Below are 26,464 nucleotides of genomic sequence, written 5' to 3'. Positions count from 1 at the left end.
TAGTCCTCTTCTGGCTGTGCCGGTGGAGATTACAAGGGTACATGGCCATTAACCCCTGGTCGGGGACGGACATCCAGCGAAAAATCCTATCGCCATTTGCATAACAAAATGTCTTTTTTTTTTTTTTTTTTCAAATATAGGACTATATTATATCGTTTTAGAGATAAACCTCTCCTGAATCGACCCACGTTGTCCGATTTCAAAAAGGCTTTACAGCAAAAGCACAACATTAGATTATGTTAGAGGAGTACATCGTAAAAGTATTCACATAGCCATTTTCCGACCAACCACATGCATCACAAATAACCAAAAAACAGCTAAATGCAGCACTAACCTTTGGCAATCTTCATCAGATGACACACCTAGGACATCATGTTACACAATACATGCATTCTTTTGTTCGATAAAGTTCATATTAATATATAATAACAGCATTTTACATCGGCGCGTGACGTTGACTAACTATTTTTCCTCAAATGCATCAGGTGAAACAGCGCTTCAATTTACTAAATTATTTGAAAACATTTTTAAAATGTAATATTGTCATTCTAAGATTTATAGATGAATATCTCTTGAAATCACCTGTAATGCCAGATTTAAAAATAACTTTACTGGGTAATCATACTTTGCGATGAAAGGGGGTGCGATACTCTGAAAAATAGGCTAACGTTACAGGTCAGCGTCATCTTGGAACAATCGCATATCAAATCTAGTCTTGTATATTTTTGAAAATATTTTCTTACCTTCTATTATCTTCATCAGAATGCACTTCCAGGAATCCCAGGTCCACAAGAAATGTATTTTTGTTCGAAAAAGTTATTCCTTTATGTCCCAATAGCTTGTTCTGGTTAGGGCGTCCTGAAGGCTGCAACAAAAGTACCGTTGTGCGCGCGAAACCTCTCTTACCAAAAGTGATTTTTTTTACATTTAGGTTCGTTCAAACATGTCAAACGTTGTATAACATAAATCTTTCGGGCCTTTTACAACCACAGATCCTATAACATTCAAGGGGGACAATTTCATTGTCTTTCAAAACGTTTCGAAAGGTGGGGGTAGCCAGGGGCGCTGGCGTCATAATGCGTTCCATAGCCTCTCTTTCAGGCATTTTTCACAGTAGGAGACCCAAACCACTTTGTAAAGACTGGGGACATCTAGTGGAAGCAATAGGAAGTGCTCAATGAACCATAGCTCACAGTGTGAGTGATAGGCACAGCGCTGAAGTTGAGTCCGCAATTCAGAATTCCACATCCTGTTACGATCGGTCTCGGGGTTTTGACTGCCATATGAGTTCTGTTATACTCACAGACACCATTCAAACAGTTTTAGAAACTTTAGGGTGTTTTCTATCCACATATATTAATTACATGCATATCCTAGCCTCTGAGTTTGAGTAGAAGGCCGTTGAAAATGGTGTAGCGCCCCCTATCCTAGGCGACCGTCAAGAGGTTAAGGCCAGATTGTTCTTCAAGTACTGTAGTTCAAACGTTCTTCATAGATGACCAGCAGGGTCAAATAATAATGTGGTTATACAGGGTAAAACAGGTCAGCACCTCAGGAGTAAATGTCAGTTGGCTTTTCATAGCTGAACATTCAGAGGTAGAGAGGTAGAGAGGTAGAGAGAGAGAGGATCGAAACTGAAGGTCCATGACAAAGTATCACGTCCGGAGAACACACATGCCTCTTCATGTGATACATGATGTTTGGCTGTGATGTGCGAAGTGTTATCTAATGGGTTTGGTGATTGTTCTGTGTGAAGCCGTATTCTGCATTGCATCATGGAATGTGATGTGAAATCCCTGGGCCTATGGCTGTTGAAGCTACTCCACTGCACTGCTGCTGTGAGCAGGAGTGGGAGAGAAGCCATGCTTTTATTAGACTCTTCTTCTGTGACTCATTCTCCTGCCTCTCCATCTCAAAGGCTGCCAAATATTTTGAAGAGTGGTTAAAGAGGTGGCTGTGTGCACACACACTTCGACTCCAACTCTATTTACAGTGAGGGAAAAAGTATTTGATCCCCTGCTGATTTTGTACGTTTGCCCACTGACAAAGAAATGATCGGTCTATAATTTTAATAGTAGGTTTATTTGAACAGTGAGAGACAGAAAAACAACAAAACTATCCAGAAAAACGCATGTCAAAAATGTTATAAATTGATTTGCATTTTAAATAGGGAAAATTACTCAGATCAAACAAATCAAACCGTTGTAATATAATGAAGTGTAATATTACCTGTGGAGCGAAGCGAAGTGCGACTGCTCGCTCCAACTAGCAACATGACAGTCAGTCACCTCTAAGCAGGACTCAGTAGAAACGCTATGTGTTGGATTTGTCCATGTCTCGCTAAATTAACCTAGCTACCATAACAGCTGTGGAGAATTTATTCTGCAGTTTTAAGGGATCTCTCTGAAGGTTTTAGATGATACAGTGGAACTTCGTCCTCTGGATGAAGAACTATACATCTCGGCTTGGCTTCATTGCATTATTGCTTGGGAAACGTTGACATGCCCTTTTTGTTGACGGATGGATGAAAAGAATGTAATTATAGTATCGTTATACATAGGCTAGCAAGAAAATCCGCATGGGATACCCATAGAACTGAGCCCTGCTCCATTTCAGCACCAGGTGCTGCCCAGACTCGAAACATTTCAGCACCATGGCACGTTCCCCTGACGCCTAGAAACGTGTCAGCTCTATGCAGCGGACAGCTCCATAATGCTGAAATAGTTAAAGCCCCCTAGAACGTCATTGATTTTAAATTATTCTAAGTGCAAGTGGTTATAATTTATTGCATGTCCTAGTTTTGCAGCTTTGCAACCTCAGAATTATAGCTAATGGATTGCAGCGAGTTACGTTTTTGTGCATGGTGATGAATGAGGATGCTTGATAAACCATAAATTAAACGCAAAAACGTGGACTTACAAATATTTTCGTTTGGCAGAACTTTGACAATCTATGATCTGTTTTCTAATGACATTGACAATTCATATAGACATTAGACTTAGGCCTAATTGTGACATCATGTGTGTATGACATCTTTGAGGAATGCCCTTGCTTCAGCCAATCGGAATCGAGTATTCAACAATGCTTTGGCATAATTCAAGGACGTTCATATTCACTTCAGTTGTCTGCCGATGGTTCACTGACGTTTTTTCAAAGGAGATATTAGTATTACCTATAAATAGCCTACAACAATAAGCTACACATCATGTCAGACAACAGCAAGGTATGGTTCATTTAGCATATTTTGAGTTTAGAGGAGAAATTACTAACAGTATAGTAGGTCACTACCACAGCAATAGGTCTCACTGGTTTGATCCATGGACTGAAATCTGACCACTATTGCCATTTTGTTTAAAATAGGAGCGAATAAGTTGTTTTATGAAGTCACAACCTAAGACTGCTATTGACCTCTCATTTATCCACCAGAGCGTGAAATGGGAGGATTCCCCGGATGATCAAAATAAAGTTGTGGAGAATATGAAGGATGAAACAGAGACACATGAGAACAACAAGAACAGGACTGGAGGCAAGGTAAGAAATATGCTGTCCTTTACACATCCTCTGCCTACTTAGGCACAGATCTAGGATTAGTTTACTATCACTAAATCCTAACCTTAAAGCATTAGGAGGAGACGCTACACTGACCTTAGATCTGCTATGAGACCTATAATCTGTTGTCATGTAGGCTAAACGTAAGTCCAGTGGCAGTGCCAAGAAGACTTCCGTGGAGGAGGACAGCAGCATTGGTGCAGGTCCGAGATTATTTCATGTTGGGTGCAGGTTGTGTTCAAATTCATCAGCACTGATCTGAGAAGAGAGGGATCTATAGAGGTGAAAGCAATATAGTGGAGGCCCGCAGAGAGATGTGCTTTTACCTGTCCAGTGCAATCAAATCACTAAAGGTGAAGGAAATTAGATATAAAGTTCAGATTCAACTTTAGATTTCTCTTTGCGGATTCCCAGAGTCTTCTCAGACACCCGGGTGTGGTTTCCGGGAAAGGGGATCTATCATTGAGCAGCTGGAGAAGGAGGCTCAGAGGACTCTAATGCCTTCTCTCAAGATTGGGACATGCTGTGCCCCAATCCTCCTCTCCTTCCTGAGGAGTCTAACTGATGAGCAAGTCCCATGTCTTTCTCCAACCTCACATACAACAACTCTGAATTTATAGTCATAGTGCACCTTCTAACCACAAATGCGATTTCAAACACTACACCTAACCCTAACATCACCGTAACCACACCCCTAACTCTTCCTGTAAATCAAGAACAAAATGGCTCATGTACTTGCTAATAGCTTAATTAAATACACTTTTATTTTCCCTAACATGGCTATCTAGTGACTCCACTAACTCAACACCAGTGTGCAGCTAAAATATGTTTCCTTTCTTTTCTCTAGCCAATGGAGAATGATTCAGCATGGCATGAAAAATAACGTAAGTCTCTCCACATAAGGTTCTGGTCAAAAGTAGTGCGCTATATAGGGAATGGTGTCATGGAATTGCTTGATTGACAAAAACATTACTCTGTTTGTTGGCCATAGCTCACATTCGAGCAGCTCTCCATGCTGTGTCTGAAGATTGTTAAGGTCGTGACCCAGACAGCCCTCCGCATTCTCCTACCAGCGCTAGCTCGTATCATGGGTGTGGACCTGAGGAGTGGGGCAGCCTCCCCAGAATCACAGTGCTCTCTGACAGGGTCTGAGGATTCCTTAGGCAGTCTGGATGAGCGAGAGAAAAGGCTGCTGATCAGTGAGATGAACTACTGGACTAAGGAGAGGAGGAGTAATGGCAGTGCAGGGTGCCTCCAAAAATCCACTCGCAGAACCTCATCACCATGCTGGTCGCCTAAGAGGTATTGTGGTGGCTAATTTCCGCATTACCAAATGAGGATTTACAAACACACCAGTCCGAGTTAAAAGTACATCTTTAATACTTAAGATACTTTTGCAAAAGTTTTTGACCCCACCAATGCATTCTCTCGAATGAATCATTTAATGAGGTGCTTACAGAATGGCTCAGGGATCTTTTATAGCAACGATACAGCCCCTTCAACGTACATTGACAAACCACAGATACTTAGTAACAGTTCACAAAGGTTACGTTTTGTATGACAGATATCCATAAAACACATCAGACAGTAACTGCTATGTCAACCTGGTTCATTATATAGCCCAGTATCTGGTCTCCTTAGAACTGTCCCTCCCAGGTACGGTATAGAACGAAAACACCATTTCATCCGATGGCATATATCAATTGTCAACTCTAGATACTCCCATCTCAAGCAAACCCCCTCTTGACCCCACTCCTGGACAGGCTCACTGGAGGGAGTGAGCCTCTAGGCCATATATTATCACAGGATAAGTGTGAGATCTAAGAGACCATGGTCCCAGCCACTGCCATAAACCTCCCCACAATAAGGAAAAGGAGGGTGTGACTTGCTCACAGACATTGTGGAGACAAGTCATTGGTTCCCCAGTAATCACGCCATCCCTTCACATGGTTTAAGCATAGGTAAAGACACATTCCCATGACGACAAGTCTGACCTCTCTTCTCTCTGGGCCCCAAGTGTCTGAGCCCCAGCTAAGGTAGACGTGCAACTGAAAAGACACCAGAGTCCAATGGACACTTTCTAATGACAAGTACCTCAAATAAGCATATTATACTAATAAAACATCTTAATTATCTATGTTACCCAACTAATTCTGATTCGTCCACGACATTCCCCTCTCAAGGGACTCCGTCCCTTCTAGAGAATCAGAACAGTAACGTTACAGCGGAACCAGTGTCTAAACGCAGGCTTCATAACAACAGAAAAGACAGTCATCCCTCTGTGTCCCCTCTCAACTTAAAAGAAAATCACCAGATTTAAGAACATTCATTCACATAGAACATACATATATTCTACATCAACCAAAAATCACAAAACAATAACTCATTGCATGGGGTTCCTGCACATAACATCCCAAGAAACTCAGCACTGTCTCTTATTACCATCCCCCAACATTTACTAAACACTCTAGCAATTTGTCTGGGAAGGTTATGATACACAGTCACCTGCACGAACCCATGAAGAAAAACAAAAAATGCATACAGTTTATGAGAGTCAAAGCTATATTTTCCATAGACAGTGAAAAGCACACAATGAATGCATAATGCAGTGCATGCACCAATGGAGTTTAATACAATAATCTTTAGTTATCTATCACACTCCAATGGATCAGCATAGTGTGTTGGAAATGACTATTTCCATCCCAGAAACTATAATTAGCATATCTTGTTGTACAAATCCAGGTAGTGACTCCTAGTTAAAATAAAATGTATCCCCTTGGTGCCTAATGAACATGACCCAAGACAAACATCATGATTCCACTATTTATAAGGCAATGCCTATAGATCCAATAGATTAGGATCATTTTCACTCTCCAGACCAGAGTTCACCCATGTCATTCACCCATGGCATGCTTATAATAACCTCAACATCCTTAGTTCATAACAACAATCAAAACAATCTATCTCTAATACATTCATTTCTTCACCCATTTAGATATTAACATATTCAACTCAAATCAATCCTTCAGTTTTAAAATTCATTCAATTTCCAAATAAAATCATAATTAGAACTCAGTTAATTATCCAACCAAAATGTCAAAATGACATTGCTCAGTGATTCAAATTTGTCTTATCACTCAAAGTAAAAACTAAATTTAAACACACATCAATATTAGCAGAATGTCCATTCATTTTAACATCCAGTATAATTATCCCATAATTTCTACTATTAACAATTTTATCACGATTATTCTACAGATCAGTATCTCAATGCATTCTTAATCTAAATTACTATAATTTTATGTGGTGTAGACCTCTACAATCAACCTGATACCCCAAAAGCCTAAACAGTTTTGTGCACAGTTGACCAAACCCCTCTCTCTAGGCACTGATTCTTCTGGCGTCCTCTTCGTTCTTCTTCAGATAACTTTAAAGTTCAAAGTGAATGACCCATTATAATGTCCCAATGTCAATGTTTCACCTTAGATGCCCATTATGTCTTGTCCATTCGTCAACCAATATACCAGCAACATAAGAAAAGTTTAGAACAGCACCTTTCCCCATGCTCACTCCACGTGGACTCCTCTCACACTCCTGAGAGAAACATGAGAGAAAAGCAGTTGATAGCTTAGATCGGATACTGTACACCGGTTGCTGGCTTGGCCATTCCTCTCAGTAGAAATGGTTCGGACAGGGCCATATTCAACGCCTTCGTCACTCCTTCTTCAGCCAATTAGAGGGGGTTTGAGGTACACACACTTTTCGGTCCAATTATCTCTTCCATGCATTAAGATACCGTCTGATGTCACTTTTCATGATAATCTCGAAAGAACAGATCAGAACAACAGTTTAGTTCAGTTCATTAACTACATGATAAATTATTACTTTTACCAATTATTCTTAATACAAATGTCTAAATATTATTCAAAGAGAATAACAACAAATTCTATTGAAATTATTCTTTCACATTGGCTAATACTTCCCATCACAATTTCAACTCCATCGCAGAGACACAGAATCAGGAAGTTAGACCTATAACCCATCGGGAATTGAACAGAACAGACAACACAACAATACACTCCTTCACATATCACTCAAGGTGTGTAAACTTCAATCCAAATTTCAAAGAACTGAATCCAAACCCTCAAAGAACTGTATCCTCCCCCATTTTTTAACACATAACTCTCCATGAGAGTAATGTATAAAAAAACACTACTACAAATCAAAAGATAAAACAAAATGTCAAATAACATAACCAAATGAAAATCACAACTCTGAAAATCTCCACAAAGAAAAAATATTTACCCATATGGTTATAGGAAAACAGACTTCGAGCAGCCTACCCTTAGTGAAAGGCAATGCCCTATATCACATAGGTCCAAATTACAAATATGTCTAAAAACTTTAAATTCCATCATAATTATACATTTCACGAATTACCTTGAAATCAGTATAACAAATGACCTAAAATGTATTATCCAAATGGCATTCCCATGAGGCTGATCAGACCACACAGGAAAACCCAGACAAAGGTCATAAGTCAAACCACCCCTTCACAGAAATGTTTCTTACTATCCTAGACAAAAAAATAATCAAAATCAAACATTTTCTACATGTTGTATCACAGGTTACCCAGGACATTTCATTAACAAAAGAATCCACATCTTTAATTAAAACTCAGGGGAAAAAAACTTCCAAAAATTCCATGTGTATACCCCTTTAAGATATCTTAGCACTAAGTCATATGGAAAACTCACCAATCCCACAGGAAAGAGAAAAACAAATCAAACATACTATTTTAAGAACAGCAAAAAATAGTAATAACAAATGTGTTGTGTGTGGGTATTGGCAAACCCTAAAGTAAAAACAAACAAAAATGTCCAGGCCTCTTCCATTTTGGTAGTTTACAGCCTCAATCTCACTCACCCAAGATTATAGCCCCATGAATCATTCCAAAGAGAGACAATGAAATCCCCATTTTCCCAAAGAAAAACACAAAACACTTCTTTAGCAGTCATTATACCACACCAATTCAGAAACCCAAAAGTTAACTACAAACAAAACCTAATGATAATTCCACTGTACTCCCTCATCATTAGTTTTAATTTGCATCAATGTATATGCATGCTTAATTGACCCTTAGATACAATTATCCTGGTATCATTACTAGACCAATGTCCAACAAATATGTGATAGCTTTTTCCACCTTTGTATTGTTTCTGTTACCCCACTAAATGAAAAAAAAAGTGTTGCAAATGTAGTACATTTCTCAGCGTAAGAAATCAGCAATATTTAATTCCAGTCATTTAATAAAATGTAGTTTGAGACGTGTTCTCTCATGTCGCCTTTATCATACATACTTCAGTTGACTTTCATCCGTCCTGGAGGAAAGAATCCTACTCAAACACATCAGATAATACAATGTTTAATTAAGTGAAAACAACACCAAAAATAAACAATAAACAGTAAACAATAAACAAACCCATAACCTCTTTCCAGCAATCAAATCATTTCAACCTGTTGCATACATTTAGTAAAAACAAACCTTGTCGTTTAACAAATCTAAAACCTTAAAAAAGTGTGCCGTCTCATCAGCATAAGAATCAAAACTAACTTTTTTCCACTCATAATACACAATGTTTTAATTCCCCAAAGGTCAATACTGTTCAGCTCATACATGAATGATCTTCCTTCTGTCTGTACAGAGTCTGAAGTTCCAATGTATGCAGATGATACAGTGATAAATGCATGCAATTAACAAACAACCTACACAAGAACTCACTACTGTAATGGTTCAGGTGACAAAGTTGCTCAGAGACTCCTGTTTGCATCTCAATAAAATTAAAATAAAACACCAAACACAGTCTGCATGTTCCTCACAAAGAAAACACTGATGCCCCTGAGACAGATGTCTATGTATCAGGGAAAAAGTTCCACTGCATCATACTTGATTCCAACCTCTCTTTTAAAAGCAAATGAAAAAGGTAATTCAAATAACCAAATGCAACCTAGCTAATTTCCAAAACATATGAAATTGTTTTACTACAGAAGTAACAAAACTATGCTTCAAGGTCTCAGAGCGAGTAACGTCACCGATTGAAACGCTTTTTGCACACCACCTCGGTTACACTCACCCCCCTTACAAAGCTCGTCCTTGCGCTATCTTGCGACTCTACGTCTTACAGGAACGCGCACGCCGGCCAAGCACACGCACAACTGTGATGAATTCCCACTGTCCCTGTAAAATAAAATTAACTCAACCTGCAATTCACTGTACTGTCCTGACATTGTTCCACGTAATGGAAACAGAGTATAATGTTTAAATACATAAACTTCCTTCTCTAATTCACTGGTGTTACCTAAACATTCAAACCAAGAATCAATAACCAGCTTCACATCACAAAATCCTTCCTTCCAGCCAAACATAGCCCAAGCATAGCTCAGCGCACATAACCAATTCTTCTCATCTTTTGCTTTACCCGTAAGCAAAAATATATAACCCACTACTCAACCAACGTTCTGCCTTACCTCTATAGTAAGATTAAACCCAAACTTCACAACTTCCTCTTCTCTTTCAGCTTTACACTTATGAAATATCCAAGACTTTAAAAGTAACATGTAAATCGCCATACTTATAACAATAACATCATTCAACTCTTTCTCTGTACGTCAGTTCCAGCAACAGACAACGTATTGTAATGAAACAGCAGGGAGCAGGTCTCGAACCCTCGACCTTCTAGCCCGAAGTCCGGCGCGCTATCGACTGTGCCACAAAAGCATGCTCGCCCGGTAGGGTCGATTTCCGCGCTTATAAACCCAGGATCGTTACAGTATCATATCAAAATTCCCTCGATATTATTTTCTAATGAATTAGTCTTTCAATTTAAACTAATCAAGCTATCAAAACGTTACATTTATATCTTACACAAACGCTAGCAACCGTATCTCTCCAGGCAAAACATACCAATAGCTGAATTAACATTTAGTTCCCTGGTGGATGGGCTAGGATAACCCTGGCCTCCTGCGTGGCAGGCGACAATTCTACCCCTGTACCACCAATGCTATTTAATTGAACAAGACTTCCAGCAAATAAACCCATTCACAATTGTCTGTCGTCGTAAAATCAGGCACATATTACCGAGACAATTCCCAGAAAATAGCCCTCTTAAAAAATCCAAGATTTACACCAGAGATGATTCTCACATACCAAATGAATAGATTAGCAGTCAAAGAGTCAAATCAACATTCATAGACTAGGAAACAGATCTTGCGCCTTTTAATAAAAGTAGATTATGTTTTCTCAACGTATTTCAATTACTTTACTTCATCATATTAAAATCAGCCAATGATAATTAGTTTGATGGATACCCTAGGCTTTGTCCGACTTTATCAATAATGTCGAGATTCCATCTTAATTCGCTCTAACTTTATGGAAAACGGTTTATTCAATAACTCCTCTCATACTGGCAGGAAAAATAAAACCGTTTCAGACCTTAGACCTTAAGGGCATTTTTATTTCAACTGTTGTACCCAGATGGGGATAATACAATAAGCATTTATAGTTACATCGTTAGGGTAAGAACCAAAAGCGGACACACGCCAATCAGTTTCTAGAGCACAATTTCCCAAACATTGTAGACAGTTTAATAACGCTTAAAACCTCATCTTTATTAAATTATCCATTAAAGATACCAACTCAAAACCTACGTACGTCTACGAATGGATGGTTTAAATTGTAGCTAATTATATTCTCACCATTACTTTATCAAATCTCTAGTAATCGATTATACACACATACAATTTATCATATTTTCACAGAATCCATATAAAACGTTAGAAATGTTTAGGTACTCACACAGAACTTTAAGGATCACCCACACAGGATTGGCCCGATACTCGCACAGAACTGGTCCGATGTTCACACAGAACATCAGAACATAATTGAAAGGTTACTCACACAGAGTAAACCTACTCACGCTCACACAGAACGCTCCTACAAAGATTACCTAGTGGTAACTTTAACAAAATACTCACATAGAGTAACCCAGGGCATACCTGGCTAGCACATTTAAAATAATTGGAATTCACCACCTCTGAGGGTCACTTAGACAGTCACACAGACATTCTCAGAACTAGGTCCTTATTCCAATAGGGCTTCACCAAGTACCATGTTTCACACAGAACACACAGTCACCCTGGCCCCTCACCCCCACAGACCGCACCAATCCCCACTGTGATCAATTCAGTGTCAGGACGGCTCTAGGTCGCCTTCAACCGACCAGTGGCAGAGTATCATTGAGTCCGCAAACTCTCAGTTTTCTCTCCTCTGACTCGGCCCTGTTTACGCCTCCAAGGTGCCCCCCTCACAAAGGAATACACACTCAGAGCTCACGTAACAGAGGCTAATTTCTAAAAACTCGACTTCAAGTGTGTTTTGCTCACCTCTTTCTTTAAAAAAAACTACGTTCGAAATGTGGTATCCACTCGGCTCGCTGCCTCTCAGATCAAAGGTGGGTCCATCTGCTTCGTTCCCGAAGTGTGGTTTCCCTGAGATCCCAAGTTTGAGGGATCCCTCGTGCACAATTTACCTAGGTCGTCAGGAGCGATCACCAAGTGAAGATTCACATCACATCCTCGTCGCCAAATGTGGTGGCTAATTTCCGCATTACCAAATGAGGATTTACAAACACACCAGTCCGAGTTAAAACTACATCTTTAATACTTAAGATACTTTTGCAAAAGTTCTTGACCCCACCAATGCATTCTCTCGAATGAATCATTTAATGAGGTGCTTACAGAATGGCTCAGGGATATTTTATAGCAACGATACAGCCCCTTCAACGTACATTGACAAACCACAGATACTTAGTAACAGTTCACAAAGGTTACGTTTTGTATGACAGATATCCATAAAACACATCAGACAGTAACTACTATGTCAACCTGGTTCATTATATAGCCCAGTATCTGGTCTCCTTAGAACTGTCCCTCCCAGGTACGGTATAGAACAGAACTATTTCATCCAATGGCATATATCAATTGTCAACTCTAGATACTCCCATCTCAAGCAAACCCCCTCTTGACCCCACTCCTGGACAGGCTCACTGGAGGGAGTGAGCCTCTAGGCCATATATTATCACAGGATAAGTGTGAGATCTAAGAGACCATGGTCCCAGCCACTGCCATAAACGTCCCCACAATAAGGAAAAGGAGGGTGTGACTTGCTCACAGACATTGTGGAGACAAGTCATTGGTTCCCCAATAATCACACCATCCCTTCACATGGTTTAAGCATAGGTAAAGACACATTCCCATGACGACAAGTCTGACCTCTCCTCTCTCTGGGCCCCAAGTGTCTGAGCCCCAGCTAAGGTAGACGTGCAACTGAAAAGACACCAGAGTCCAATGGACACTTTCTACTTTCTAATGACAAGTACCTCAAATAAGCATATTATACTAATAAAACATCTTAATTATCTATGTTACCCAACTAATTCTCATTCGTCCACGACAGTATGTTCACAGCAATATTTCAACTTAATAATTGCAAGACCTGACCCATACTTATCATAAATTATTAACTTGGAATTCATACCTTGTAGTTTGAAGTTCTGGTCAGAAATGTTGCCCCTGAGGGGGTGGGTCCAGGTGAAAGTAATTTTTAACTGGGTTAGCCATAAAGTAATCTATGAATAAATAGATCAGGTACATGCCTTTCAGAATTAATCATATTCTGATGTCGTACAAACATCAAAATCTGGCAAAAACTCATGTCAGTTGGCTTTAGGCTTCTAGAACTACGGTGGTATGAGAAGTAAACCATCATTGCTCTCATTTGATTTTCAAGCTCACTAATGACCCAGATTAGATACCAGCTGGCTGGTCACATTTGCATGGCATAAGTGGTGATTGTGTGTTTATCTTCAAGTTCCCAGACCTCATTGCAGAGTTTGCCAGCAACTAGAGAGGCTCCCCTCATGGAGGAGCCTCTGAAAGCTCTCTTTGGGGTAACGGAAGAGAGCCTCCTGATATCCCTGGTTGAGGGTCACTCCAACCCCACCTCCTCCAGCTCTTCCGAGTTGAGCTATGCTATCGCGGGGGAGGTAGTACACCAGCTTAACTCTGGCCTCTCAGTGGCCATTCAGGCCAGCTCGGGGAGTTGCCCCCCTATGGACAGTCAGGACATAGCAGCAGGCAAGGAGGTCATTCGGGTAGCTTCGGTGCAGATCCTGGCCGAGCTACAGAGCCAAACGTCTGAGCCAGAGTGGGTAGGGTTTATCGAGCCCCTCATGGACCCTGTGACCGATGATGTGCTGAATGCCATTGTCGGCACAATGGACAAAATGGCACAGGACTACAACATCCTATTGGATCTGGCCAAGAAGATGACAATCTTTGGGTCTAAATTTCTGACCAATCTTCAATGTGACCTTGATGTTGAGTGTCCATCTGGGAAAGAAGGGACCACTCACTTTCTCAAAGAGACTGGATCCTCTAGCAGTGTGGTGTCCAGAAAGCTTCAGACCCTCTCTAGCCCCGACTTTCAGTCTAAAGCCCTCAAGGCGGTGAGCACCATCCTTACAAGGAAAGTCAGCAGCTCTTCTGGCGTGGCTCCTTCCTCTAGGCCTTCTAGTGCTGCTCCTAGCCTTACTGAAGCTCCCCTGAATACCAGCTGCACAGCCCTGACATCTGTAAGCTCCACTGCCACAGTGATTGTTAAGGCATTTGTGGGAGGCATGGAGACGATAGCATCATTTGAAGGCAAATGTGAAGCAGTTGATTGGCCAGTTCCTGTAAATGACCACAAAACAGGGTTTTCACAGAAGATAACCTTCTCTCCAGCCCGCACACTCTATGGCCTTATACGAGCAAAGCTGAGGGACCTTTTAACTCTATCCGCTCGAGAAGAAGGTGTGGCTAAGGATGCTTCTCTTCAGGAGTCTTCAGACACCCTGGAAAAGGCAACTGTTTCAACTGTTGAGGTCCAGTTACCCAGCACCAAACTTAGTAGAGTTCCCAGTGAGAGCCAACCAATACCAGCTCTCTGTCTCTCCAATCTGGATAACAGCACTCAAGAAGTTCTTAGCAGTGTTTTTTCCATCTACAAGTCAGAGTTATCAAAAGTGGAGAGTAAATGCTTGGCCGTTGTCAGTTCATCTGATGAGTCCCTAGATGCTTGTTGGCTTGTTGATGGTGTCCTATCAAAGCTTGATGACTATACTATTTCCCAGTCACCCTCACCCAATGAAGACTTGAGTGTGAGTACTCAATGTTCTCAACTGAGCTCAGAAGAGAGTGTCAGAATCACACAGTCCTCTACTAGTCTGATTCAGAGCATTAAGAAGCTCTCTAGCAATGACTTTCAGACTCAGGCAGAAGAGGCAGTGAGTAAAGTGCTGATGAGATCCAGTCATTCCTTTATCACACAGATCAGCCATACTGGTCTTCAGAAAAGTCTGCAGGCTGGCTTATCATCTAGCTCGCCATCAGAGATTGCCTCCATGTCCTCTCAGAATACAGCCCCTGGATTAGTGGAAACCTTTGTCAAAGGAATGGCGACTATTTTCCAGAAAAATGAGTCCACTGACACTGTGCTCCTGGAAAGAAGTGGGAGAGTTTTGCAGTGCTCCCACGGGGGCTCCCAACTGGATGATACTGAATTGAGTGTTCAAATATCAGAAGAGAAGCTTTGGTCAACAGCTAAGACCATCTGCGTCAATATGAAGAACATACTTAAGGATTTCTTCACAGGGCTGAAGCCATCCGGATCCGAAAGGACAGAAAATGCTTCTTCCAAAGAGACCCTTGGGGAAATCCTGGTTGCTATCCAGAGTGAAATCTCAAACTTAGGGCGAATTAAGGATTCCAGGGAGCTCCTTCAGATCAACGATATGGTAGGAACTATGCTGAAGGAGGTTGAGAAAAGTGAGGATGACAGTGAACAAGTCTGCCAAGACATCCCTAGAACCTGTTCATCTTTGTCCACTTCTTTAAAGGGTCGTAGTTCCTTGTCTAGCTCTTCAAAGGGTCCTAGGTCAGAGTGTGAGTTAGAGATCAACCTCCCTGGCACTCCCATCCCTGACGAAGTGCCTTTTGATCTGACCTGCCCCATCGTCAGGAGCTCCTGCATCGACACCAGGGACTCTAAAATGCCAGAGATTTCTACAAGTGACCTAAGGACAAAGATGATGGCACACACAGATGAACCCCTGCATCGTAACAGTCCAATGACTGACAGCAGCCGACCACCGAGTGCTAAAGCCTCTTTTCGATCCTCCACTACTCCATCTTTCACCAGCAAGGGAACCTCTTTGGTACCAAAGGGAGATGGGATTGACATTGAAGAGAAGGAGGTGAGCATCCCCAGCAGCTCTGGCCATCTGAGGGAGCTCTTAATCAGCCCAGACATCAGCAGTGCCACTGCATTCCCACTGCAGTACTTGATGGACTCCAGCAAAGATGATGTCATCTGTTTGGTCACCGTACTGGTGATAAGGTTGCTATCGAAGATCAGACCCTCAGCCCTAGATGGACCCTTCCAACAGGCACCAGACATGACAGAAACATCTCAGCAACTCATCAGACAAGTCCTGTCTGAGTTCTGTGCTGCATCCAGATTCTCCAGGACACAGGAATATTCCCAGAACCTGCACATCCACAGGGTGTTCAGAGGTGTACATAACTTGATGGAGGAGTTTGGCTCTTATAACACCCTGCAAGCAGCTATTTCCTCCCAGGACCCTGCATTTGACAGAGTCCTGGTAAAGTCCTTGACCCAGCAGCTGGTACAGGGACGCAAGGAGGCGTCAAGACCAGCTTCTGCTGCAACAAACCCAGCAGACCAGGCTGAGACAGAGAGGGGGGCTGAGCAGAAAGCAAGAAGGAGCTTCCTTTGCTTTTCAATGACCAAACTCAGGATCAACTTCAAGGTATAGCAGGGAGTTAGCATTTGTTTTTTGTTCCAGTTAGGTGCTGATGTTATTGATGTGGCTATGATAAGACAAATATATGAGATAAATATGTTTTTATTCATCACTAAATTGTTGCCTTGGATTCAGAAGTGTTCCATTTATTTATTTATTCATTCTCTGTACCATTCTCTTTACCTTTCTCCTGTTAGCGTTCCAAGAGAGGAAACAAAAAGGACTGCCATTCAGTCCAGGAACAGACTGAGATTACCTCTACTGATGGACATTGCATAGGTAAGGATGTTTTAGAGCTCTGCTATAGCTTGTAGTTTTGTTTAGGTGTGTGTTAGAAACATAGAGTATGCCTACCAAACTCATTGCACTGTTATTTATCAAAGTTATTATACTGTATTTCTCTCTCTCTCTCTCCCCATCCATTTCTCTTGTGTTTCTAGCTCCACACATTGAGGCTCATGGTGCTGAATCTCCAGTTGGAGAGGTTTCTCCCTCCATATCTCAGCCTATCAAAAAACAATCCTTGATTGTCAGGGTCTTTTCAGCAATGATGAAGCCATTCAGGCGCTTCACCAAGAAGAACCTGTAACCTGTTACGCTGCATGAAGAACTACTTTTGTAACAGCAAGACTTTTGACAAGAGGAATTTCTGCATGTCTACCCTTTCAAAGTCTATTTGATCAAATAAATGCAAATTATTTTACAAGAGTTTCAAGTGTTTTGGATGATTGGTAGCACCGAAGCAGCTTTTCTCAGAGAAATGCACTAGTTCCCCCTTGGTTACACATTTATTGTGCAGTTTTTGAGTTGGCAGGACTTGGGGCGGCAGATAGCCTTGTGGTTAGAGTGTTGGGTCAGCAACCGAGAGGTTGCTAGATCAAATCCCTGAGCTGACAAAGTAAAAATCTGTTGTTCTGCCCCTGAACAAGGCAGTTAACCCACTGTTCCTAGGCTACCACTGTAAATAAGAATTTGTTCTTAACAACTTGTCTTGTAAAATAAATCAAATAACCAGAGCTTGTCTCTAATACAATAGTTGCTGCATAGACTGTCAGATAACCAGATGTTCTCTATTAATTTAGTTAGATTGATAAGAGCTTATTAGCAGCAAGGGGAAAACACATAGAGGAGAATTAGCTATCTGCAGCTAGATCAACCCTCTGAGATGTTTTGTGTATGTTGAATATATAAGCTCCAGCAGTTGAGAGTGTATGTCAGAGCAAAAACCAAGCCATGAAGTCGAAGGAATTGTCCGTAGTGCTCAGAGACATGATTGTGTCAAGGCACAGATCTGGTGAAGGGTACCAAAACATTTCTGCAATATTGAAGGTCCCCAAGAACACAGTGGCCTCCATCATTCTTAAACGGAAAAAGTTTGGAACCACCAAGACTCTTCCTAGAGCTGGCCGCCAGGCCAAACTGAGCAATTGGGGGAGAAGGGCTTTGGTCTGAGAGGTGACCAAGAACCTGATGGTCACTCTGAGCTCCGGACTTCCTCTGTGGAGGTGTGAGAACCTTCCAGAAGGACAACCATCTCTACAGCACTCCACCAATCAGGCCTTTATGGTAGAGCGGTCAAACAAAGCCACTCATGCTATAATGTGGATAAACAGTTACTTGTCTAACAGAAAACAGAGTGTGTTCTTTAATGGAAGCCTCTCAAACATAATCAAGGTAGAATCAGGAATTTCCCAGGGTAGCTGTTTAGGCCCCTTACCTTTTTCAATCTTTACTGACGACATGCCACTGGCTTTGCACTGTAAATGTACACTATAAAATATAAGAATACTACATTTCCTGAACGTATTCTTCTGGTAACATGTTGTAGCCTGCATAGGAACTAGAGGCCCAAGTAGCACAACACTCCACAGCAGCTCAATCTGCCATGCTTTAGATCTTGATGCCTGCCCCTTACATTACATAATAACAAACATAATTAGCAATTGAAAAATGCTCTATTCTGAGAACTACTTTTAATCACAGAGTGGAAAACATAGAACCCTACTGTGTGGATCACAATTATGGGTGTATTCTGGAATAAGACAAACCTATACAGTGAGGGGAAAAAGTATTTGATCCCCTGCTGATTTTGTACGTTTGCCCACTGACAAAGAAATGATCAGTCTATAATTTTAATTTTTGAACAGTGAGAGACAGAATAACAACAAAAATATCCAGAAAAACGCATGTCAAAAATTTTATAAATTGATTTGCATTTTAAAAAGGGAAATAAGTATTTCACCCCCTCTCAGTCAGAAAGATTTCTGGCTACCAGGTGTCTTTTATACAGGTAACGAGCTGAGATTAGGAGCACACTCTTAAAGGGAGTGCTCCTAATCTCACCTTGTTACCTGTATAAAAGACACCTGTCCACAGAAGCAATCAATCAATCAGATTCCAAACTCTCCACCATGGCCAAGACCAAAGAGCTCTCCAAGGATGTCAGGGACAAGATTGTAGACCTACACAAGGCTGGAATGGGCTACAAGACCATCGTCAAGCAGCTTGGTGAGAATGTGACAACAGTTGGTGCGATTATTCGCAAATGGAAGAAACACAAAAGAACTGTCAATCTCCCTCGGCTTGGGGCTCCATGCAAGGTCTCACCTCGTGGTGTTGCAATGATCATGAGAACGGTGAGGAATCAGCCCAGAACTACACGGGAGGATCTTGTCAATGATCTCAAGGCAGCTGGGACCATAGTCACCAAGAAAACAATTGGTAACACACTACGCCGTGAAGGACTGAAATCCTGCAGCGCCCGCAAGGTCCCCCTGCTCAAGAAAGCACATATACATGCCCGTCTGAAGTTTGCCAATGAACATCTGAATGATTCAGAGGACAACTGGGTGAAAGTGTTGTGGTCAGATGAGACCAAAATGGAGCTCTTTGGCATCAACTCAACTCGCCGTGTTTGGAGGAGGAGGAATGCTGCCTATGACCCCAAGAACACCATCCCCACCATCAAACATGGAGGTGGAAACATTATGCTTTGGGGGTGTTTTTCTGCTAAGGGGACAGGACAACTTCACCGCATCAAAGGGACGATGGACGGGGCCACGTACCGCCAAATCTTGGGTGAGAACCTCCTTCCCTGAAAATAGGTCGTGGATGGGTATTCCAGCATGACAATGACCCAGAACACACGGCCAAGGCAACAAAGGAGTGGCTCAAGAAGAAGCACATTAAGGTCCTGGAGTGGCCTAGCCAGTCTCCAGACCTTAATCCCATAGAAAATCTGTGGAAGGAGCTGAAGGTTCGAGTTGCCAAACGTCAGCCTCGAAACCTTAATGACTTGGAGAAGATCTGCAAAGAGGAGTGGGACAAAATCCCTCCTGAGATGTGTGCAAACCTGGTGGCCAACTACAAGAAAGGTCTGACCTCTGTGATTGCCAACAAGGGTTTTGCCACCAAGTACTAAGTCATGTTTTGCAGAGGGTCAAATACTTATTTCCCTCATTAAAATGCAAATCAATTTATTACATTTTTGACATGCGTTTTCCCGGATTTTTGTTGTTGTTATTCTGTCTCTCACTGTTCAAATAAACCTACCATTAAAATTATAGACATCATTTCTTTGTCAGTGGGCAAACGTACAAAATCAGCAGGGGATCAAATCCTTTTCACTGTAAATAGAGTTGGAGTCTAAGTGTGTGTGCACACAGCCACCTCTTTAACCACTCTTCAAAATATTTGGCAGCCTTTGAGTTGGAGAGGCAGGAGAATGAGTGACAGAAGAAGAGTCTAATAAAAGCATGGCTTCTCTCCCACTCCTGCTCACAGCAGCAGTGCAGTGGAGTAGCTTCAACAGCCATAGGCCCAGGGATTTCACATCACATTCCATGATGCAATGCAGAATACGGCTTCACACAGAACAATCACCAAACCCATTAGATAACACTTTGCACATCACAGCCAAACATCATGTATCACATGAAGAGGCATGTGTGTTCTCCGGACGTGATACTTTGTCATGGACCTTCAGTTTCGATCCTCTCTCTCTCTACCTCTCTACCTCTGAATGTTCAGCTATGAAAAGCCAACTGACATTTACTCCTGAGGTGCTGACCTGTTTTACCCTGTATAACCACATTATTATTTGACCCTGCTGGTCATCTATGAAGAATGTTTGAACTACAGTACTTCAAATCAAATTTATTTATATAGCCCTTCGTATATCAGCTGAAATCTCAAAGTGCTGTACAGAAACCCAGCCTAAAACCCCAAACAGCAAGCAATGCATGTGAAAGAGGCACGGTGGCTAGGAAAAACTCCCTAGAAAAAACTCCCGAGAAAGGCCAAAAACCTAGGAAGAAACCTAGAGAGGAACCAGGCTATGAGGGGTGGCCAGTCCTCTTCTGGCTGTGCCGGGTGGATATTATAACAGAACATGGTCAAGATGTTAAAATGTTCATAAATGACCAGCAAGGTCAAATAATAATAATCATTGTAGTTGTCGAGGGTGCAACAAGCACGTCCGGTGAACAGGTCAGGGTTCCGTAGCCGCAGGCAGAACAGTTGAAACTGGAGCAGCAGCATGGCCAGGTGGACTGGGGACAGCAAGGAGTCATCATGCCAGGTAGTCCCGAGGCATGGTCCTAGGGCTCAGGTCCTCCGAGAGAAAGAAAGAAAGAGAGAAAGAGAGAATTAGAGAGAGCATATTTAAATTCACACAGGACACCGGATAAGACAAGAGAATACTCCAGATGAAACAGACTGACCCTAGCCCCCCGGCACATAAACTACTGCAGCATAAATACTGGAGGCTGAGACAGGAGGGATCAGAAGACACTGTGGCCCCATCCGATGATACCCCCGGACAGGGCCAAACAGGAAGGATATAACCCCACCCACTTTGCCAAAGCACAGCCCCCACACCACTAGAGGGATGTCTACAACCACCAACTTACCGTCCGAAGACAAGGCCGAGTATAGCCCACAAAATCTCCGCCATGGCATAACCCAAGGGGGGGCGCCAACCCAGACAGGAAGACCACGTCAGTGACTCAACGCACTCAAGTGACGCACCCCTCCCATGGACGGCATGGAAGAACACCAGTAAGTCAGTGACTCAGCCCCTGTAATAGGGTTAGAGGCAGAGAATCCCAGTGGAAAGAGGGGAACCGGCAAGGCAGAGACAGCAAGGGCGGTTCGTTGCTCCAGCCTTTCCGTTCACCTTCACACTCCTGGGCCAGACTACACTTAATCATAGGACCTACTGAAGAGATAAGTCTTCAGTAAAGACTTAAAGGTTGAGACTGAGTCTGCGTCTCTCACATGGGTAGGCAGACTATTCCATAAAAATGGAGCTCTATAGGAGAAAGCCCTACCTCCAGCCGTTTGCTTAGAAATTCTAGGAACAATTAGGAGGCCTGCGTCTTGTGACCGTAGCGTACGTATAGGTATGTACGGCAGGACCAAATCGGAAAGATAGGTAGGAGCAAGCCCATGTAATGCTTTGTAGGTTAGCAGTAAAACCTTGAAATCAGCCCTTGCCTTAACAGGAAGCCAGTGTAGGGAGGCTAGCACTGGAGTAATATGATCAAATTTTTTGGTTCTAGTCAGGATTCTAGCAGCCGTATTTAGCACTAACTGAAGTTTGTTTAGTGCTTTATCCGGGTAGCCGGAAAGTAGAGCATTGCAGTAGTCCAGCCTAGAAGTAACAAAAGCATGGATTAATTTTTCTGCGTCATTTTTGGACAGAAAGTTTCTGATTTTTGCAATGTTACGTAGATGAAGAACAATCTGGCCTTAACCTCTTGACGGTCGCCTAGGATAGGGGGCGCTACACCATTTTCAACGGCCTCCTACTCAAACTCAGAGGCTAGGATATGCATGTAATTAATATATGTGGATAGAAAACACCCTAAAGTTCCTCAAACTGTTTGAATGGTGTCTGTGAGTATAACAGAACTCATATGGCAGTCAAAACCCCGAGACCGATCGTAACAGGATGTGGAATTCTGAATTGCGGACTCAACTTCAGCGCTGTGCCTATCACTCACACTGTGAGCTATGGTTCATTGAGCACTTCCTATTGCTTCCACTAGATGTCCCCAGTCTTTACAAAGTGGTTTGGGTCTCCTACTGTGAAAAATGCCTGAAAGAGAGGCTATGGAACGCATTATGACGCCGGCGCCCCTGGCTACCCCCACCTTTCAAAACGTTTTGAAAGACAATGAAATCGTCCCCCTTGAATGTTATAGGATCTGTGGTTGTAAAAGGCCCGAAAGATTTATGTTATACAACGTTTGACATGTTTGAACAAACCTAAATGTAAAAAAAAATCACTTTTGGTAAGAGGTTTCGCACGCACAACGGTACTTTTGTTGCAGCCTTCAGGACGCCCTAACCAGAACAAGCTATTGGGACATAAAGGAATAACTTTTTAGAACGAAAATACATTTCTTGTGGACCTGGGAATCCTGGAAGTGCATTCTGATGAAGATAATCAAAGGTAAGGAAATATTTAAAAAAATATACAAGACTAGATTTGATATGCGATTGTTCCAAGATGGCGCTGACCTGTAACGTTAGCCTATTTTTCAGAGTATTGCGTCCCCTTTCATCGCAAAGTATGATTACCCAGTAAAGTTATTTTTAAATCTGGCATTACAGGTGCTTTCAAGAGATATTCATCTATAAATCTTAGAATGACAATATTACATTTTAAAAATGTTTTCGAATAGTAATTTAGTAAATGGTAGCGCTGTTTCACCTGAAGCATTTGAGGAAAAATAGTTAGTCAACGTCACGCGCCGATGTAAAATGTTGTTTTTATATATTAATATGAACTTTATCGAACAAAAGAATGCATGTATTGTGTAACATGATGTCCTAGGTGTGTCATCTGATGAAGATTGTCAAAGGTTAGTGCTGCATTTAGCTGTTTTTTGGTTATTTGTGATGCATGTGGTTGGTCGGAAAATGGCTATGTGAATACTTTTACGATGTACTCCTCTAACATAATCTAATGTTGTGCTTTTGCTGTAAAGCCTTTTTGAAATCGGACAACGTGGGTCGATTCAGGAGAGGTGTATCTCTAAAACGATATAATATAGTCCTATATTTGAAAAAAAAAAAAATGACATTTTGTTATGCAAATGGCGATAGGAATTTTCACTGGATGTCCGTCCCCGACCAGGGGTTAATGGCCATGTACCCTTGTAATCTCCACCGGCACAGCCAGAAGAGGACTAGCCACCCCTCAGAGCCTGGTTCCTCTCTAGGTTTCTTCCTAGGTTCCTGCTTTTCTAGGGAGTTTTTCCTAGCCACCGTGCTTCTAAATCTGCATTGCATGCTATTTGGGGTTTTAGGCTGGGTGTCTAAATAAGCACTTTGTGACATCTGCTGATGTAAAAAGGGCTTTATAAATAAATTGTACTGATTGATTGACGATTGATTGTATGAAATGGAGTAGCATATATCCATCATGTAAAATGAACAATGAGCACTGTCTCCATGGAGTATAGCACTGCAGCCTTAGGCAATGTATATTTGCGTGGTGCATAACATTATCTCATATCACATGCATGGCAAGACATGATTGATGTAATTAGATGCTCTGGAGAGATCCCACCCTCCTTCCCCAACACATGTAGAATGCTTAGAAACCACCAGAAACCTGTGAAATGGATCAACAGATGTTGTTTTATCTCCTCTCAAGGTCTGTTGATTTACAGTATCTCAGAATCAGGAACTGTCATCTAACTAAATTAATAGAGAACATCTGGTTATCTGACGGTCTATGCATCAACTATTGTATTAGAGACAAGCTCTGGTTATTTTATTTACAAGACAAGTTGTTAAGAACAAATTCTTATTTACAGTGGCAGCCTAGGAACAGTGGGTTAACTGCCTTGTTCAGGGGCAGAACAACAGATTTTTACCTTGTCAGCTCAGGGATTTGATCTAGCAACCTCTCGGTTGCTGACCCAACGCTCTAACCACAAGGCTATCTGCCGCCCCAAGTCCTGCCGACTCAAAAACTGCACAATAAATGTGTCACCAAGGGGGAACTAGAGCATTTCTCTGAGAAAAGCTGCTTCGGTGCTACCAATCATCCAAAACACTTGAAACTCTTGTAAAACAATTTGGATTTATTTGATCAAATAGACTTTGAAAGGGTAGACATGCAGAAATTCCTCTTGTCAAAAATCTTGCTGTTACAAAAGTAGTTCTTCATGCAGCGTAACAGGTTACAGGTTCTTCTTGGTGAAGCGCCTGAATGGCTTCATCATTGCTGAAAAGACCCTGACAATCAAGGATTGTTTTTTTGATAGGCTGAGATATGGAGGGAGAAACCTCTCCAACTGGAGATTCAGCACCATGAGCCTCAATGTGTGGAGCTAGAAACACAAGAGAAATGGATGGGGAGAGAGAGAGAGAGAGAGAAATACAGTATAATAACTTTGATAAATAACAGTGCAATGAGTTTGGTAGGCATACTCTATGTTTCTAACACACACCTAAACAAAACTACAAGCTATAGGAGAGCTCTAAAACATCCTTACCTATGCAATGTCCATCAGTAGAGGTAATCTCAGTCTGTTCCTGGACTGAATGGCAGTCCTTTTTGTTTCCTCTCTTGGAACGCTAACAGGAGAAAGGTAAAGAAAATGGTACAGAGAATATATAAAGAAATGGAACACTTCTGAATCCAAGGCAACAATTTAGTGATGAATAAAAACATATTTATCTCATATATTTGTCTTATCATAGCCACATCAATAACATCAGCACCTAACTGGAACAAAAAACAAATGCTAACTCCCTGCTATACCTTGAAGTTGATCCTGAGTTTGGTCATTGAAAAGCAAAGGAAGCTCCTTCTTGCTTTCTGCTCAGCCCCCCTCTCTGTCTCAGCCTGGTCTGCTGGGTTTGTTGCAGCAGAAGCTGGTCTTGACGCCTCCTTGCGTCCCTGTACCAGCTGCTGGGTCAAGGACTTTACCAGGACTCTGTCAAATGCAGGGTCCTGGGAGGAAATAGCTGCTTGCAGGGTGTTATAAGAGCCAAACTCCTCCATCAAGTTATGTACACCTCTGAACACCCTGTGGATGTGCAGGTTCTGGGAATATTCCTGTGTCCTGGAGAATCTGGATGCAGCACAGAACTCAGACAGGACTTGTCTGATGAGTTGCTGAGATGTTTCTGTCATGTCTGGTGCCTGTTGGAAGGGTCCATCTAGGGCTGAGGGTCTGATCTTCGATAGCAACCTTATCACCAGTACGGTGACCAAACAGATGACATCATCTTTGCTGGAGTCCATCAAGTACTGCAGTGGGAATGCAGTGGCATAACTCCACCCAAGGAACTCAATTTAACCTTGCGTAATACCCTAGATGCAGTCGCACACCTAAAAACAAAACATTTGTCATAAGAAACTAGCTCCCAGGTATGCAGAAAATACCTGAGCTCTGAAGAAAGTTTCATGAAAATTGGAACAGAAATGGCGCTACACCAAACTGGAAGTCATCCCACTAGCTTGGAAAGACACTACTGTGCAGTATCGAAGAGCCTTCACTGCTGCTCGATCATCCTATTTTTTCAACTTAATTGAGGAAAATAAGAACAATCCAAAATATATTTTTGATAGTGTCGCAAAGCTAACTAAAAAGCAGCATTCCCCAAGAGAGGATGGCTTTCACTTCAGCAGTGATAAATTCATGAACTTCTTTGATGAAAAGATCACAATCATTAGAAAGCAAATTACGGACTCCTCTCCAAATCTGCGTATTCCTCCAAAGCTCAGTTGTCCTGAGTCTGCACAACTCTGCCAGGACGTAGGATCAAGGGATACACTAAAGTGTTAGTACTATATCTCTTGACACAATGATGAAAATAATCATGGCAACTAAACCTTCAAGCTACATACTGGACCCTATTCCAACTCAACTACTGAAAGAGCTGCTTCCTGTGCTTGGCCCTCCTATGTTGAACATAATAAACGTCTCTCTATCCACCGGATGTGTACCAAACTCACTAAAAGTGGC

The 26,464-nt window shown here is 41.9% G+C and overlaps 2 protein-coding genes across 2 annotated transcripts; one reads left to right on the top strand and one right to left on the bottom strand.

Moving 5' to 3' along the window:
- Positions 1–4,800: 4,800 nt before the first annotated feature.
- LOC115173120 (uncharacterized) lies at positions 4,801–17,180 on the top strand. The gene is made up of 4 exons (XM_029731053.1): positions 4,801–4,851; positions 13,478–16,478; positions 16,670–16,751; positions 16,913–17,180. The coding sequence occupies exons 2-4, from the start codon at positions 13,527–13,529 to the stop codon at positions 17,059–17,061; spliced, it is 3,183 nt and encodes a 1,060-aa protein (XP_029586913.1). The 5' UTR covers positions 4,801–4,851; positions 13,478–13,526; the 3' UTR covers positions 17,062–17,180.
- A 7,371-nt stretch (positions 17,181–24,551) lies between these two features.
- On the bottom strand, positions 24,552–25,827 carry LOC115173190 (uncharacterized). Its single transcript, XM_029731112.1, has 3 exons — positions 25,255–25,827; positions 24,986–25,067; positions 24,552–24,820 (listed from the first exon to the last, which is right to left on the bottom strand). The coding sequence occupies exons 1-3, from the start codon at positions 25,738–25,740 to the stop codon at positions 24,654–24,656; spliced, it is 735 nt and encodes a 244-aa protein (XP_029586972.1). The 5' UTR covers positions 25,741–25,827; the 3' UTR covers positions 24,552–24,653.
- Between the last annotated feature and the right edge of the window lie 637 nt (positions 25,828–26,464).

The sequence above is a fragment of the Salmo trutta genome, chromosome 34, assembly GCF_901001165.1.
Source record: "Salmo trutta chromosome 34, fSalTru1.1, whole genome shotgun sequence".
Lineage (NCBI taxonomy): Eukaryota > Metazoa > Chordata > Actinopteri > Salmoniformes > Salmonidae > Salmo > Salmo trutta.
This window is presented reverse-complemented; position numbering and strand designations above follow the sequence as displayed.

Excerpts from the sequence above, each read along its gene's own strand:
- LOC115173120 (XM_029731053.1), top strand. The coding sequence starts at position 13,527 with ATGGAGGAGCCTCTGAAAGCTCTCTTTGGGGTAACGGAAGAGAGCCTC. Across the intron at positions 16,479-16,669 it reads AACTCAGGATCAACTTCAAG|CGTTCCAAGAGAGGAAACAA; the intron begins GTATAGCAGGGA and ends TTCTCCTGTTAG. Across the intron at positions 16,752-16,912 it reads TACTGATGGACATTGCATAG|CTCCACACATTGAGGCTCAT; the intron begins GTAAGGATGTTT and ends TTGTGTTTCTAG.
- LOC115173190 (XM_029731112.1), bottom strand. The coding sequence starts at position 25,740 with ATGGACTCCAGCAAAGATGATGTCATCTGTTTGGTCACCGTACTGGTG. Across the intron at positions 25,068-25,254 it reads AACTCAGGATCAACTTCAAG|CGTTCCAAGAGAGGAAACAA; the intron begins GTATAGCAGGGA and ends TTCTCCTGTTAG. Across the intron at positions 24,821-24,985 it reads TACTGATGGACATTGCATAG|CTCCACACATTGAGGCTCAT; the intron begins GTAAGGATGTTT and ends TTGTGTTTCTAG.